The sequence below is a fragment of the Ranitomeya imitator genome, chromosome 9 (genome assembly GCF_032444005.1).
Source record: "Ranitomeya imitator isolate aRanImi1 chromosome 9, aRanImi1.pri, whole genome shotgun sequence".
Taxonomy (NCBI): domain Eukaryota; kingdom Metazoa; phylum Chordata; class Amphibia; order Anura; family Dendrobatidae; genus Ranitomeya; species Ranitomeya imitator.
The window spans coordinates 21,601,202-21,617,405 of record NC_091290.1 but is presented as its reverse complement, the minus strand read 5'-3'; the positions used below and the strand labels follow the sequence as shown (position 1 = coordinate 21,617,405).

The 16,204-nt window shown below is 41.8% G+C and overlaps 1 protein-coding gene across 6 annotated transcripts in view; it reads left to right on the top strand.

Moving 5' to 3' along the window:
* GAS2 (growth arrest specific 2) overlaps nucleotides 1-16,204 on the top strand; it is an 87,869-nt gene that overhangs the window by 25,016 nt on the left and 46,649 nt on the right. For 3 of the 6 annotated variants that reach the window (XM_069739889.1, XM_069739888.1, XM_069739884.1), the window contains exon 4: nucleotides 11,379-11,520. In XM_069739889.1, the coding sequence (XP_069595990.1) occupies nucleotides 11,379-11,520 (142 nt within the window). Of the gene's footprint in view, nucleotides 1-11,363; nucleotides 11,521-16,204 lie in introns of all 6 variants that reach the window. The other 3 variants (XM_069739886.1, XM_069739887.1, XM_069739883.1) reach the window with 1 other exon arrangement.

Sequence of the window (16,204 nt, the reverse complement as noted above, 5' to 3'; positions counted from 1 at the left end):
CATAAATGTGCAAAGTGTAGTAACCTTGGTGGATCTTTCCTACACAGATTCGCTAGTTTCTACCATTCACCCAAATCGGCCTCTATTATAATGATTGGGAGCCGCACACCCAGTATCTTCTGGAAAATTGTGGGGCCAACCACTAACAATGTGTTATCAATGACCCTGGTTTATAAACTCCCATATTTGTTGTGTCCAGCCTTTTGGAGGTCCTTCTCCATGATGTGTGCTCATGTAACAAGTATGACGGCGTGTATATATTTGTACAGTGGGGAACATAAGTATTTGATACTCTGCCAATTTTGCAAATTTTCCCACCTACAAAGAATGGAGAGGTCTGTCATTTTTATCGTAGGTTCCCTTCATCTGTGAGAGACAGAATCTAAGGATAAATTGTTTGATTCTTAAATAATTAAATTGCATTTTATTGCATGAAATAAGTATTTGATCACCGACCACCCAGCAAGAATTCTGTCTCTCACGGACCTGTTAGATTTTCTTTAAGAAGCCTCCTACTCTGCACTCATTACCTGTATTAATTGCCCCTGATTGAACTCATTACCTGTATAAAAGGCACCCGTCCACACACTCAATCACACTCCAACCTCTCCACCATGGCCAAGACCAAAGAGCTGTCTATATTAAGTTCTGTTTTTCTATTGTATCAAATACTTATTTCATGCAATAAAATGCTAATTAATTATGTAAAAATCCTACAATGTGATTTTACGCTTCGTATTTTTAGATTCTACACAGACTGGATGTTGAGATCAGGACTCTGTGAGGGCCGAATCATCACTTCTAGGACTTCTTGTTCTAGGACTTCTTGTTCATTTTAACTTTGCAGATACTTTGTAATGACATTGGCTGCATATTTGGGGTCACTACATTGTACATTTGGAGTCAACGAAATGGCTCCATGGTGGTATTGCCTGATGGATGAGGATCTGCTTGTATTTATCAGCATTGAGGCCACCAAGACCTGGACCATATTGAGAATGATGGACACAATGGTCGGGCGAGGAAACGTAGAGCGGCAGATGAAAGACGCATGGTGCTTACATCCCTTCAAAATCAGGTGTCCAGCAATGTAATCAGCTCAGAAGTGGCAGAAACCGTGGGACCAAGCTGCACCCATCTACTGTTTGTAGAAGTCTGGTCAAAAATGGTCTTTCTGGAAGAATTGGAGCCAAAAATCAGACCTTCCACATAAGAAACAAGATCAAGTGACTCAACTAGGCACAAAAATATAGACCTGGGGTGCACAAAAATGGCAGCAGGTGCTCCGGACTGATGAGTAAAATGTGAAATATTAGGCTGGAACAGAAGGCAGTTTGTCCTCTGGAGGATGGTGAGCGACATAATAACGGGGGTCTGCAGGAACAGTAAGGTATGGTGGAGGGTCCTCTAAGTTTGTGGCCGCATTTCAGCAAATAGAGTTGTGGATTTGGTCAGGATTAATGGTGTTCTTCATGCCGAGAAACACAAGCAGATACTTATCCATCATGGGAGGCGTCTGATCAGACAAGGAACCCCAAACATCCAGCCAATGTCATTAAGAGTGAGGAGTCGAGGAGGTGATGATCCGGCCCCCGCAGAGCCCCGATCTCACATCATCCATTGTTGTCTGGAATCACATGAAGAGAGAAGGATCTGCACAAGCCTCCTACCCAGAAGATCTGTGGTTAGTGCTCCAAGATGTTTGGAACAATCTCCTCCCAAGTTCCTTCAAAAACTGTGTACATTGAAGAACTGATGAAGGAGAGGAGCGGTCACCAAATATTGATGTGATTTACATTTCTTCATTCACTTTAGCATTTTCTTAATTGATAATATTTTATCTTTTAACACTTCAGGTTCTTGCTTTGTAGCATTTTTTCACACCTGTCTAAAACTTTTGCTCAGGTCTGTACCTGCGTTGAGCGCATTGTGTATGCGTGTTACTGTGTTTCTGTTTATATGCATTTGTGAACATCCTGGAGGCGCGTGGTTGTATGTAAGGATCTGGTAACTATACGTCTATGTATTTGTATTGTGCACCGTTGCTGGCGATGTATTTTTGCGTCTGCACTGATATGTTTATATCTCTGTGTCGGCTGTTGTGAATTCTGTTATCGGGCTCCCTCCTGTGGTCATGAATGGTACTTCGGCTGGTTCTGTCCATGGACTTCCTCTGGTGGCTGTGGGTGTTTCTGAGTTTCCTTCCACAGGTGACGAGGCTAAGTCGTTAGTGGGCTGCTCTATTTAACTCCACTTGGATCTTTGCCCCATGCCAGCTGTCTATGTTGTACTATTGGTCTAGTTCGCTCCTGGATCGTTCTGATTACCTGTTATTTCCAGCAGAAGCTAAGTTCCTCTTTGCTATTTTCTTGTTTGCTATTTTTTCTGTCCAGCTTGCTATTGTGAATATTGCCTTGCTTGCTGGAAGCTCTGGGACGCAGAGGGAGCGCCTCCGCACCATGAGTCGGTGCGGAAGTTTTTTTTTTCCCTGCACTCTCTGCGTGGCTTTTTGTAGGTTTTTGTGCTGACCGCAAAGTTGCCTTTCCTATCCTCTGTCTGTTCAGTAAGTCGGGCCTCACTTTGCTATATCTATTTCATCTCTGTGTTTGTGATTTCATCTTACTCACAGTCAATATATGTGGGGGCTGCCTTTTCCTTTGGGGAACTTCTCTGAGGCAAGGTAGGCTTTATTTTCCTATCTTTAGGGCTAGCTAGTTTCTTAGGCTCTGCCGAGTTGCATAGGGAGCGTTAGGAGCAATCCACGACTATTTCTAGTGTGTGTGGTAGGATTAGGGATTGCGGTCAGCAGAGTTTCCACTTCCCAGAGCTTGTCCTGTATTTTTGTAGCTATCAGGTCTTTCCGGGTGCTCTTGACCATCAGGTCCATTCTTGTCCTAACCACCAGGTCATAACAGTCGGCATGTGTGATGGCGTAGACTGGCACAATAATGCCAAGCAGCAGCTGCAAAGCACATATTAGGATGCAGAGAAACAGCGGAATACGTATAATTAAGGAGAGAATTCTGTTACTGCCCGATCAGAAAGGAAATGTTCCCCTCCGGCACTGGCCACAATCTGCCTCCTGATGACACCGCTCCAAGCGAAGGTTGAACTTGGTAAAGTTCTCTGACCTTCTGCAGCCCAGACGTGACGTGTAAAGCTGCCGTCACACTATCAGTATTTGGTCAGTATTTTACATCAGTATTTGTAGCCAAAACCAGGAGTGGGTGATAAATGCAGAAGTGGTGCATATGTTTCTATTATACTTTTCCTCTGATTGTTCCACTCCTGGTTTTGGCTACAAATCCTGATGTAAAATACTGACCAAATACTGCTAGTGTGACGGCAGCCTCATACTGATAAATAACCGTCAGAAAACTTCTGCACAGATGAGAGGGAAAACTTCTATTGTTTTATAACTGGTTGCGGTGATCTTTGTGGAACGTCAGGAATGTGAATGAGGAGCAATCGTAGAGATGATTATCAGGAGGAAATACGGGTCAATACGTTACATGATCTACACACTGTGCGCTTTATATCATACACTGTACGTACTACGATGAGCTGTAATTATATGTGATATGTTATATAACGGTTTTATGTTTTCTTTATAATTTATGAAAATGCAAAACTGCAAAAATACTGTGGAAAAAAGCTACATAGCTACCTTTTACAGAATTTTTTTTATTGTTTATTGCACATTGGAGCAGCATTATAGTAGTTATATTCTTGTATATAGGGGCAGTATTATAGTAGTTATATTCTTGTACATAGGAGCAGTATTATGGTAGTTATATTCTTGTATATAGGGGCAGTATTATAGTAGTTATATTCTTGTACATAGGGGCAGTATTATAGTAGTTATATTCTTGTATATAGGGGCAGTATTATAGTAGTTATATTCTTGTACATAGGGGCAGTATTATAGTAGTTATATTCTTGTACATAGGGGCAGTATTATAGTAGTTATATTCTTGTACATAGGGGCAGTATTATAGTAGTTATATTCTTGTACATAGGGGCAGTATTATAGTAGTTATATTCTTGTACATAGGAGCAGTATTATAGTAGTTATATTCTTGTACATAGGAGCAGTATTATAGTAGTTATATTCTTGTACATAGGGGACACTATTATAGTAGTTATATTCTTGTACATAGGGCCAGTATTATAGTAGTTATATTCTTGTACATGGGGGCAGTATTATAGTAGCTATATTCTTGTACATAGGGGACACTATTATAGTAGTTATATTCTTGTACATAGGGCCAGTATTATAGTAGTTATATTCTTGTACATGGGGGCAGTATTATAGTAGTTATATTCTTGTACATAGGGGACACTATTATGGTAGTTATATTCTTGTACATAGGAGCAGTATTATAGTAGTTATATTCTTGTACATAGGAGCAGTATTATAGTAGTTATATTCTTGTACATGGGGGCAGTATTATAGTAGTTATATTCTTGTACATGGGGGCAGTATTATAGTAGTTATATTCTTGTACATAGGGGCAGTATTATAGTAGTTATATTCTTGTACATAGGGGCAGTATTATAGTAATTATATTCTTGTACATAGGGGCAGTATTATAGTAGTTATATTCTTGTACATAGGGGCAGTATTATAGTAGTTATATTCTTGTACATAGGGCCAGTATTACAGTAGTTATATTCTTGTACATAGGGGCAGTATTATCTATCTATCTATATATATATATATATATATATATATATATATATATAATTGTCTAAGGGTTTTTCCGTCTGTCTGTCTGTCCTGGAAATCACGGCTCTCTGATTGGTCGAGGCCGCCAGGCCTCGACCAATCAGCAACGGGCACAGCGACAATGATGTCATAAAGGACGTAGACATCCCGCGTCTCTGATTCAGCGACGGGCACAGTATCGACGTAGATGTCATAATGGTTGCCATGGCGACGATGATGTCATAAAGGTTGCCTCGACCAATCAGCGACGGGCACAGTCTGCCGCGGATTCTGGAATCATCATTGTCCATATACTACGGGGACATGCATATTCTAGAATACCCGATGCGTTCGAATCGGGCCACAATCTAGTAGTAGTTATATTCTTGTACATAGGGGCAGTATTATACTAGTTATATTCTTGTACATAGGAGCAGTATTATAGTAGTTATATTCTTGTACATAGGAGCAGTATTATAGTAGTTATATTCTTGTACATAGGGGCAGTATTATAGTAGTTATATTCTTGTACATAGGGTCAGTATTATAGTAGTTATATTCTTGTACATAGAGGCAGTATTATAGTAGTTATATTCTTGTACATAGGGGCAGTATTATAGTAGTTATATTCTCGTACATAGGGGCAGTATTATAGTAGTTATATTCCTGTACATAGGAGCAGTATTATAGCAGTTATATACTTGTACATAGGGGCAGTATTATAGTAGTTATATTCTTGTACATAGGGGCAGTATTATAGTAGTTATATTCTTGCACATAGAGGCAGTATTATAGTAGTTATATTCTTGTACATAGTGGACAGTATTATAGTAGTTATATTCTTGTACATAGTGGACAGTATTATAGTAGTTATATTCTTGTACATAGGAGCAGTATTATAGCAGTTATAGTCTTGTACATAGGGGCAGTATTATAGTAGTTATATTCTTGTACATAGGGGCAGTATTATAGTAGTTATATTCTTGTACATAGAGGCAGTATTATAGTAGTTATATTCTTGTACATAGGAGCAGTATTATAGTAGTTATATTCTTGTACATAGGAGCAGTATTATAGTAGTTATATTCTTGTACATAGGGAGCAATATTATAGTAGTTATATTCTTGTACATAGAGGCAGTATTATAGTAGTTATATTCTTGTACATAGTGGACAGTATTATAGTAGTTATATTCTTGTACATAGGAGCAGTATTATAGCAGTTATAGTCTTGTACATAGTGGCAGTATTATAGCAGTTATATACTTGTACATAGGGGCAGTATTATAGTAGTTATATTCTTGCACATGAGGATCCCTGTTCCGACACGGATTGATGTCCAGTCAGATACAGCTTGGTTTACACTATAAGTAAATGAAGGGGAGACTTTAATTAATGACGACTGGCCGGTTTGTTACCTAATTAAGTCGCCGGTCCGTTACGCTGTGGGCACAGTGGTAAATAGTTTCCAGCTAATCCCATTCAGCCAATTCATTTGGATAAAGTAAACTATCGAAGTCGTTGTTTCTCTGATTTCACCACAGCGGTGGAGCAGGGATCCCCCAGAGCTTAAAAGAAGTGAACCTGACAGGATGGTTGCAGGGTGACATCATGTGTTTTCCTCTCACTTTCACATCCTGCATTAAACCACATGCACCGCCATCAGCCAGACCAGATTGTGCGGCAATGGCGGCAGGGGAGCGATTTGCCTGATATTTGAGAGCGGGATTGTGGGCACCTCGGCTTCTAGATATTTTACACTATGTCAACACAATTCTCTCTCACCACATGGAAAGCTAATTATTCTGCAGGAATCTGCGCCTCGCGGCCCCTTTATCAGTCTACAGTTTGGAGAACGGATTTTAATTTGTTTTTTGGACATTTTCTTATTAATGCAAATGTTTGCACATAGGTATTTGGTGATGTAAAAATTCCCATATGTTTATAGGAGACCGGGGCAACTTCACTGTATTAAAAGGGTTGCCGGACCTCTCCATGAGTTATTTCTAGTATTGCAGCTTGGCCCCATTGAAGTGAATAGGGTTGGGCTGCAATACCACATCCAACCTGAGAAAAGGTGTGGCGCTGTTTTCTCTTCCTTTGATCTTAGTCATTAAACACCTAAGATGCTGCTATCAATGCCAGCCGCAGCATCGAAGGGGGAGGGGGATTACCTCTGTTACCCCATCAGTGACGTCCATGTATATATAAAAAAAAAAATTATCCAACCTTCATACTGTGTAGAATGAAAATGGTTTTTATACCGTACAGTAAAGGGTTAAAAAAATTCTAAAATGAATGATTAATTACTATTCTGTCCAGTAGCCCTAAGCAAGTCAATGACTTATTTGTATCCTAAGTTAGTAAAGAAAAACTTTTTATTTTTAGCACGAAAAACAAACTCTCGTGAAACTACGAGGATGGAAAAATGATGGTACTTTGGATGTGACTAGGAAAAACTACAAAAAACTTTAGGAAAAATTGGTTTTATTGTGTAAAAGTAGAAAAAGATGAAAAAAAATCAACATAAATGATATCGGCAGTAACATAAAGGAGTTGTGCGGTGAAAAGAAGTCATCATCTTTCTACAGGATTGGTGAATACTAGGGATGAGCGGACACGTGGAAGTTTGGGTTCTGGTACCCAACCAAAACTGTAGTCCAAAGTGTGGTATGGGGACCGGAACTTTGGAGCCTGTCTTTCTCTTTCTTTTTTTCTCTTTCTTTTTCTTTCTCTCTTTGTTTTTCTTTCTCTCTGTTTTTCTTTTCTTTTTCTTTCTCTCTCTGTCTCTCTTTTTCTCTTTCTTTGTCTTTTTCTCTTTCTCTATCTCCCTCTCTATTTCTCTCTGTCTCTTTTTCTCTCTCTCTCTTTCTCTCTCTTTCTTTCTATCTCTTTTTCTTTCTCTCTTTCCCTCTTGCTCCCTTTGTCTCTCTTTTTCTCTTTTCTCTTTTTCCCTCTCTCTTTGCCTTTCTCTCTCTTTTTCTCTTTCTTTCTCTCTTTTTCTCTCTCTTTCTCTCTTGCTCCGTTTGTCTCTCTCTCTGTCTCTTTTTCTCTCTCTCTTTCTCTTTCTTTCTCTCTCTCTTTCTCTTTCTCTCCTTTTCTCTTTTTCTCTTGCTCCCTTTGTCTCTCTTTTTCTTTCTCTCTCTTTCTCTCTGTCTTTCTCTTTCTTTCTTTCTCTCTCTTTTTCCCTTTCTCTCCTTTTCTCTCTCTCTTTTTCTCTCTTGCTCCCTTTGTCTCTCTTTTTCTCTTTTCTCTTTTTCCCTCTCTCTTTCTCTTTCTTTCTCTCTTTTTCTCTCTTGCTCCTTTTGACTCTTTCTCTCTTTCTCTCTTGCTCCATTTGCCTCTCTCTCTTTTTCTCTTTCTCTCCTTTTCTCTCTCTCTTCTTCTCTCTTGCTCCCTTTGTCTTTCTTTTTCTCTTTTCTCTTTCTCTCTCTCTCTCTCTCTCTCTCTCTCTCTCTCTCTCTCTCTCTCTCTCATATAGATCGGGGAGGGGGGTCTGACTGCTGAGACTGGCACAAATCAGCAGAACACTGCACTTTTATTGCTGATAGAATGGAGAGGTACTGCGTGCGCCCCATTCATTCTCTCCATTGTACAGGGGATAAACGTGTGCCTATCTGGCAATTGGTGGGGGTCTTAAGCTTATGCCAATCCCCTTTTAAATTTAAAAAACATTTTTACCTTTATGATGAATTTTGTCAAAAGAATTCAGCAAAACCAATGATTTGCCGTTTTTTCCTCTTTTCACCAAAAGAAAATGAATAGAAGTTACTCATTGCTGTGTAGATACAGCAGCACATATGTTGGTGGTTGCTGGAGTTAATAAAGTTGCACTCCGTTTTCGTTTGCAGTCGTCAGTCCTTCATTCATTCTCAGACCCCCTGATATGAAGTTTGTTGCAGCCTGATACAAGTTTCCGATCTGTCTCTCTTATGGGAGTGTCCCTTTAATTAGTGTCCAAAGGCTCCTTTCCATGATGGCCAATATCAATAAGCTCTGACAAGTTATTGAAGTGTATTGGAGACGTTAGAAACCAGTTTTGGGTCCAAACCTCAAGGAGGGCTCTGCCATCTGCTTGTGACAACCTCATGTAGGAGGAGAAGTTAGCTACTTCCTCCCCCACGGATGGCACTGTAAACTCAGGCAAACTTTTTTTTCTCTGTCATTCCTTTTTTTCCTTTTTCTTACACAATATTGATTGTCACTCTTCAGTGAGGCACATGCGCTTTATGGGCACAAAAGGTAACCATCGTTGGTATTTCATAACTCAATAGTATACATGAAAATAAGCAACTTTGTAATACATCTTATCAGAGAAATCTGCTTCTTTCTCATTCTGCAATGATCTTTCACTCTCCATTAATGGGTAACATCTGTATTTGGTGAAGACACATGTTCACATTACCGAGATAGGAGGTGACAGCTGGTGCCTATTAGATTCTATGGAGGAGGGAGGAGCTAGAGGCCGACACAGACATTCTAGGGAGGAGCTAGAGGAACACAGACATTCTAGGGAGGAGCTAGAGGAACACAGACATTCTAGGGGGGAGCTAGAGGAACACAGACATTCTAGGGAGGAGCTAACGGAACACAGACATTCTAGGGAGGAGCTAGAGGAACACAGACATTCTAGGGAGGAGCTAGAGGCCGAAACAGACATTCTAGGGAGGAGCTAGAGACAGACACAGACATTCTAGGGAGGAGCTAGAGGCCGAAACATACATTCTAGGGAGGAGCTAGAGGCCTACACGGATATTCTAGGGAGGAGCTAGAGGAACACAGACATTCTAGGGAGGAGCTAGAGGCAGACGCAGACATTCTAGGGAGGAGCTAGAGGAACACAGTCATTCTAGGGAGGAGCTAGAGGCCTACATGGATATTCTAGGGAGGAGCCAGAGGAACACAGACATTCTAGGGAGGAGCTAGAGGCAGACACAGACATTCTAGGGAGGAGCTAGAGGAACACAGACATTCTAGGGAAGCGCTAAAGGCCGGACCAGACATTCTAGGGAGGAGCTAGAGGAACACAGACATTCTAGGGAGGAGCTAGAGGCCTACACGGATATTCTAGGGAGGAGCTAGAGGAACACAGACCTTCTAGGGAGGAGCTAGAGGCAGACACAGACATTCTAAGGAGGAGCTAGAAGCCTACATGGACATTCTAGGGAGGAGCTAGAGGAACACAGTCATTCTAGGGAGGAGCTAGAGGCCTACACGGATATTCTAGGGAGGAGCTAGAGGAACACAGACATTCTAGGGAGGAGCTAGAGGCAGACACAGACATTCTAGGGAAGTGCTAGAGGCCGGACCAGACATTCTAGGGAGGAGCTAGAGGAACACAGACATTCTAGGGAGGCGTTAGAGGCCGAAAAAGACATTCTAGGGAGGAGCTAGAGGCCTACACGGATATTCTAGGGAGGAGCTAGAGGAACACAGACCTTCTAGGGAGGAGCTAGAGGCAGACACAGACATTCTAAGGAGGAGCTAGAAGCCTACATGGACATTCTAGGGAGGAGCTAGAGGAACACACAGACATTCAAGGGAGGAGCTAGAGGCCGACAGACATTCTAGGGAGGAGCTAGAGGAACACAGACATTCTAGGGAGGAGCTAGAGGAACACATACATTCTAGGGAGGAGCTAGAGGCCTACATGGACATTCTAGGGAGGAGCTAGAGGAACACAGATATTCTAGGGAGGAGCTAGAGGCAGACACAGACATTCTAGGGAGGAGCTAGAGGAACACACAGACATTCTAGGGAGGAGCTAGAAGCTGACACAGACATTCTAGGGAGGAGCTAGAGGCCGACACAGATATTCTAGGGAGGAGCTAGAGGCCGACAGACATTCTACTTCAAGTTCTCCTGAAACAGTTATAGTTCTCCATAGAACTTTATGAGCACCAACTATCATCTCCTATTTCAGTAATGGCTAAATATTTATTCTGAAGACTGATTTTGCCCATGAATTGAGAATGAAAGATCAGTCCAGGAGGAGAAAGATGATTTATCTAATAAGATGTATTACAAAGTTGTTTATTTTCATGTGTACTATTTATTTATGGGTAAAACTATTAAACCTCCATTTATTCTTTAAGCAGTCTTTGTCATATTGCAAAAGCAATTAGCTCTGTAGCTGTAGTGACATGCCCTTTAATTTTTTTAATGGTAAATAGGAGGCCAAATTTCAATCCACATGAATAGTTGATTTGGGTTGGGACTGTTGGCTCACTGACTGATCAGATTACAGCTGCATATTGAAGTCTATGGAGAGGGAGGAGGAGCAGAGTGGGGGGAAAAAAGCAGAAAGTTTGATCTCACCCAAGTGCTGGAATCGCAGCTACACTGTTAAGTATTGCTACTTTAAAGTCCTGCAGATTCCTGCTGCTTTTGATCATGGGTTACATAGAGACAGGAGAGCAGGAATCCCTCATGTCCGTGTGTACTGTGTATGGGAGACATTGTAGCAGTTAGTCTCCACCCACCAGCTCAGAGACAACAGAAATTTAGAGCCGGCAGAGGAGAAAACTTTGAAAACGTGCAGAATAAAATGTCCAGTAATAGGATTATTCCAACAGCCTAGTGTAATCCGTCACCTGAAATAGCAGGTATGCTTTACATTTATTATCACTACATAACCAGGAAATTCTATTTCTAAGTTGTTGTTTCCGCAGGACCTGCCAACTAAGAGGATACCGTACCGTGCCAATGCCCCACCCGGGTCCTTCTTTGCAAGAGACAATACAGCAAACTTCCTGTCCTGGTGCAGGAGTATTGGCGTTGGGGAGACATGTCTGTTTGAGTCGGAAGGACTAGGTGAGTGGAATCCATTGATTCATGATACACGTATGATGACATTGTAACGAGCCGCTGTGGCTTTATGAAGGCAATTATGCTCGTAGGACTATTTTTCTGGCTATTAAAGTGATTGGAAAAAGTTGTGATCTCGATATTTTTCATTGCAACGATCATAAAAATGTAATCCCTGGTAGAATTCCTCTTATTTTCATGTAACTTTGAGGGAAAACGTTTATGTAACGGTGATCTGTGATTTACGATGGCTATTACACAAGAGACTATGATGGTCTATGGATCTAAGCCATGGACCTGTATTCTGGTCTTCTATGGGTCTGACTTGTGAACCTGTGTCCTGGTGGTCTGTGACATCTATGGTTATCTATTTACCTATGTCCTGGTGGTCTAAGGATCTGACCCATGGAGATCTGAACTGTGTACTGGGGTACTATGATTCTTATCTGTTGATTGTGTTCTGGTGGACTATGGATCTGAGTCCTGGACCTGCACTCTGGTGGTCTATGGTGTTAACACATGAACCTATGTTCTAGTGGTCAATGGAACTGACTTGTGGATCTGTGTCCTGGTGGTCTATGGTTCTGAATTGAGGGGCAGTGTCCTCATGGTCTGTGGATCTGACCTGTGGACCTTTTGTCCTGCTGGTCTATGGATCTTACTTGTGGACCTGTCTTCTGGTAGTCTATGATTCTTATCTGTGGACTGTATTTTGGTGGACTATGGATCTGAGTCCTGAACCTGTATTCTGGTGGTCTATGGCTTTAATGTGTGGAGCTGTGTTCTAGTGGTCAATGGAACTGACTTGTGGATCTGTGTCCTGGTGGTCTATGGTTTTGACCTGTGGATCTGTGTCCTCTTGGTCTATGGTCTGAACTGTGGATCTGTGTCCTCTACTGTAGGTCTATGGTCCTGACCTGTGGATCTGTGTCCTCTTGGTCTATGGTCTGACCTGTGGATCTGTGTCCTCTTGGTCTATGGTTCTGACCTGTGGATCTGTGTCCTTGTAGTCTATGGATTTAACCTGTGAATCTTTGTCTTAGTGGTCTATGATCTGACCTGTTGGTCTATGGATGCGACTTCTTGGCCGAAGTTTCTTGTGGTATATTGATTTTTTCCTGTTGACCTTTGTCCTGGTAGTCTCTGGATCTGACTTGTTGACCTTTATCCAGTTGGTCTATGGATGCGACTTGTTGGGCGATGTTCTGGTGGTATATTGATTTTTTTTCCTGTTGACCTTTGTCCTGGTAGTCTCTGGATCTGACTTGTTGACCTTTATCCAGTTGGTCTATGGATGCGACTTGTTGGCCGATGTTCTGGTGGTATATTGATTTTTTCCTGTTGACCTTTGTCCTGGTAGTCTCTAGATCTGACTTGTTGACCTTTATCCAGTTGGTCTATGGATGCAACTTGTTGGCCGATGTTCTGGTGGTATGTTGATTTTTTCCTGTTGACCTTTGTCCTGGTAGTCTCTAGATCTGACTTGTTGACCTTTATCCAGTTGGTGTATGGATGCGACTTGTTGGCCGATGTTCTGGTGGTATATTGATTTTTTCCTGTTGACCTTTGTCCTGGTAGTCTCTAGATCTGACTTGTTGACCTTTATCCAGTTGGTCTATGGATGCAACTTGTTGGCCGATGTTCTGGTGGTATATTGATTTTTTCCTGTTGACCTTTATCCTGGTAGTCTCTGGATCTGACTTGTTAACCTTTATCCAGGTGGGCTATGGATGCGACTTGTTGGCCGATGTACTGGTGGTATATTGATTTTTTTTTTCCTGTTGACCTTTGTCCTGGTAGTCTCTGGATCTGACTTGTTGACCTTTATCCAGTTGGTCTATGGATGCAACTTGTTGGCCGATGTTCTGGTGGTATATTGATTTTTTTTCCTGTTGACCTTTGTCTTGGTGGTCTATGAATCTGACCCCTGGAACTATGTATCAGCGGCATTATGGAGATATGACCTTTTCTGTACAACACCCTACACTATAATTCTCATTATCCCACAAGATTTTACCTACAAAGACTTCATTGATGTGGAACTTTCTACATTTTAATAAAGGAGATCCATTAGTCCAGAAAACCTGATAATGTGGCATCCCTCCAGTCCCGAGGCGGCTAGCTCAGAAGTTTACTGTACATCTATTGTAGGTATCATTTTTCTCTTCCACTGAATCGTCTTTATCAGGACTCATCACGTTATGAAGCACATGACGCCTTTCAGCCCGGCACATAAAGAACTGATATTTTCATCAGAAGTCAGATAACTGGAGGCAGGATAAATGGGAGCAGTGTCTGCGGATGAAAAGGCTTCTATCCCTGCCTGGACTGACACCAGATCCCTCCGCGCTGCGTCCTCTTTCCACCCTCTTTGTGAAAGTGACTCCGAGTATCGCCTGGTTGATCTGCTCCATTGTCACAAGGCCTCCGATAAAGCATGGAGGGCTCTCCACGGAATAAGACTTCACTCTTGTCTCCGTGTCTTGTCAGGCCTCCGAGACGATGAATGGTGACAGCGCCACTTTCATCACATCACAGAGATGGCGATCCATTTACCGTCACTGTCACTGGTGACAAAGACTTTCTAAAATTTAAAGAGTCATTACCATAAAATAAACTTTTCTACTGGAATAAGACATAATGTCCCCTGCCGCTTCTACTCTCTGCACCACCAGCCCCCTCTGTCCGAAAAATCCATTTTGCAGCAACGACAGCCACTGGCCATCTTCTTATGGCCGTCACCTCCAGAGTATGAGGGTGCGTTCCCATTTTGGGAGGCCAATTCCTCCATAATAATTCACCCCTCTTTGCAGAAGCAATGACATCTTTGCACGATCGGAAGTCGCGTGCACCGTTCTGCCTGCCTGGGCATGCACAATGAAGACGGGTGTACCCTCCCCTGCTTCATCTGCGTATGCCAAGGCACACACATGTGCAAAATTTCTGATGGCTTGTGGGAAAGATGTCAGTCACGTGACCCTGGGCGTAACTGCATGATTTGAGGCCGGACTAGTCCAGGGTAAGTGATGCCCCATTGGACCAGTTGCTTGTGGAGGAGCACGGAAAGTTTTTTTTTTTTTTTTTTTTTTTTTTTAAGGAGATTGAAATATTTGCACGTTTTTTCTTTTGCTTGGATAGACATATGGGATCGACAGTTTCCCTTTAGGTGGAAACCATCAACATGCTGCTGGCTTTAAAGGACATTTTTTAGACTTCCCCTTTATAATAAAAAGTGCAGAAAATAACACCTATAGATGCAGTAATAATGATCATCACCTCGTTTGGGCTCTTTCTCTAAATCTGTTGTTAATTGGAAACCGTCAACATGCTGCTGGTGATGGATCGTAATTGTGATGGATGTTATTTATCACGAGTTTTGCGTGCATAATGGAGTCCCATGAATAATTACAAAATTATGATTTTTTTTTTTTAAGGTTCCCATTATATATAAAGAGCTAGCAGAATTCTTGGGAAAAAAACCCACTTAATATTACATGCGAGTACGTGCTCCTCCCCTGTAAATGTATAAGTGCATCACTAATTGGGCTAGGTGCACACGGCAGTATGTAGGGTTGAGCGACTTTTACTTTTTTAGGGTCGAGTCGGGTTTCGCGAAACCCGCCTATCTCAAAAGTCAAGTCGAGTGAAATCGGCCGATTATCGTGAAAAGTCGGGGATCGACCGAAACACGAAACCCAATGCAAAGTCAATGGGATTTTTTTTTTTCTCTCTCTCTCTCTCTCTCTCTTTCTCATGAAACCCGACTTTTTGCCAAAAGTCGGCGACTTTTGAAAATGAACGATCCGTTTCGCTCAACCCTAGCAGTATGTTCTCTCACCGGGCCAATTGTGCAAATCACACTCTCATCAAACTGGTCAGAGTGTGATCATAGTGCCATTCGATTTTTTTTCAGAATGGGGGATATATATACCAGGATGGGGGATATGGATATATATCAGAATTGGTGGGGGGCCCACTCCTAATTTTGCATTGGGGCTCGTCAGACGCTAGCTACATAACATACACATACATCAACCTACTGGCGCTTACCGACTATTACTTTAATTCTGCGTCATTTTTTAGTAATTGGACTTAGTTTCATCCAATGATCTGCTGTGAGCATGTTGTCCACGAGTTGTTCAAAGTTCGGTGCCCTGCTGTCGCCAAGGACGTTGAAGGTCACATCTTTTAAGGCTCTCCATGCCACTTGTTCAGCACCTTGCAAAAGACCATCAAAGCTACTGCCATTCATTATATCTCTGACCTGTGGGCCAATAAAAATACCTTCTTGGAAATTTCTGTCGAAAGGAAGAGAAGGCTTCCGATTCTTTGTTCATTTCTTTGACAAAATTCTTCATAAGCCGAAGTTTTAATATGCAAAAGATGGGAGAAATATCTTTGCTGGATCAACGAGAGGATTATGTTTAACATTCTTCTGTCCAGCACCTAGGTTTTCGCGCAGTGGCCAGTCCTTTCTCATTGCACCACTCTCTCACTCACAAATAAAACAACGATACCGGTACTTGGTATATCCAAGAAGAAGTGCAACAACTTTCAGATCACCACATAGGTTCCAGTTATAATTTCTATAATTAATGTGGGTCAACAGTAACTCCATATTCTCATACGTTGCTTCCATGTGTACGGCATGTCCAGTGGGTATAGAAGGATAGGTATTTCCGTTGTATAG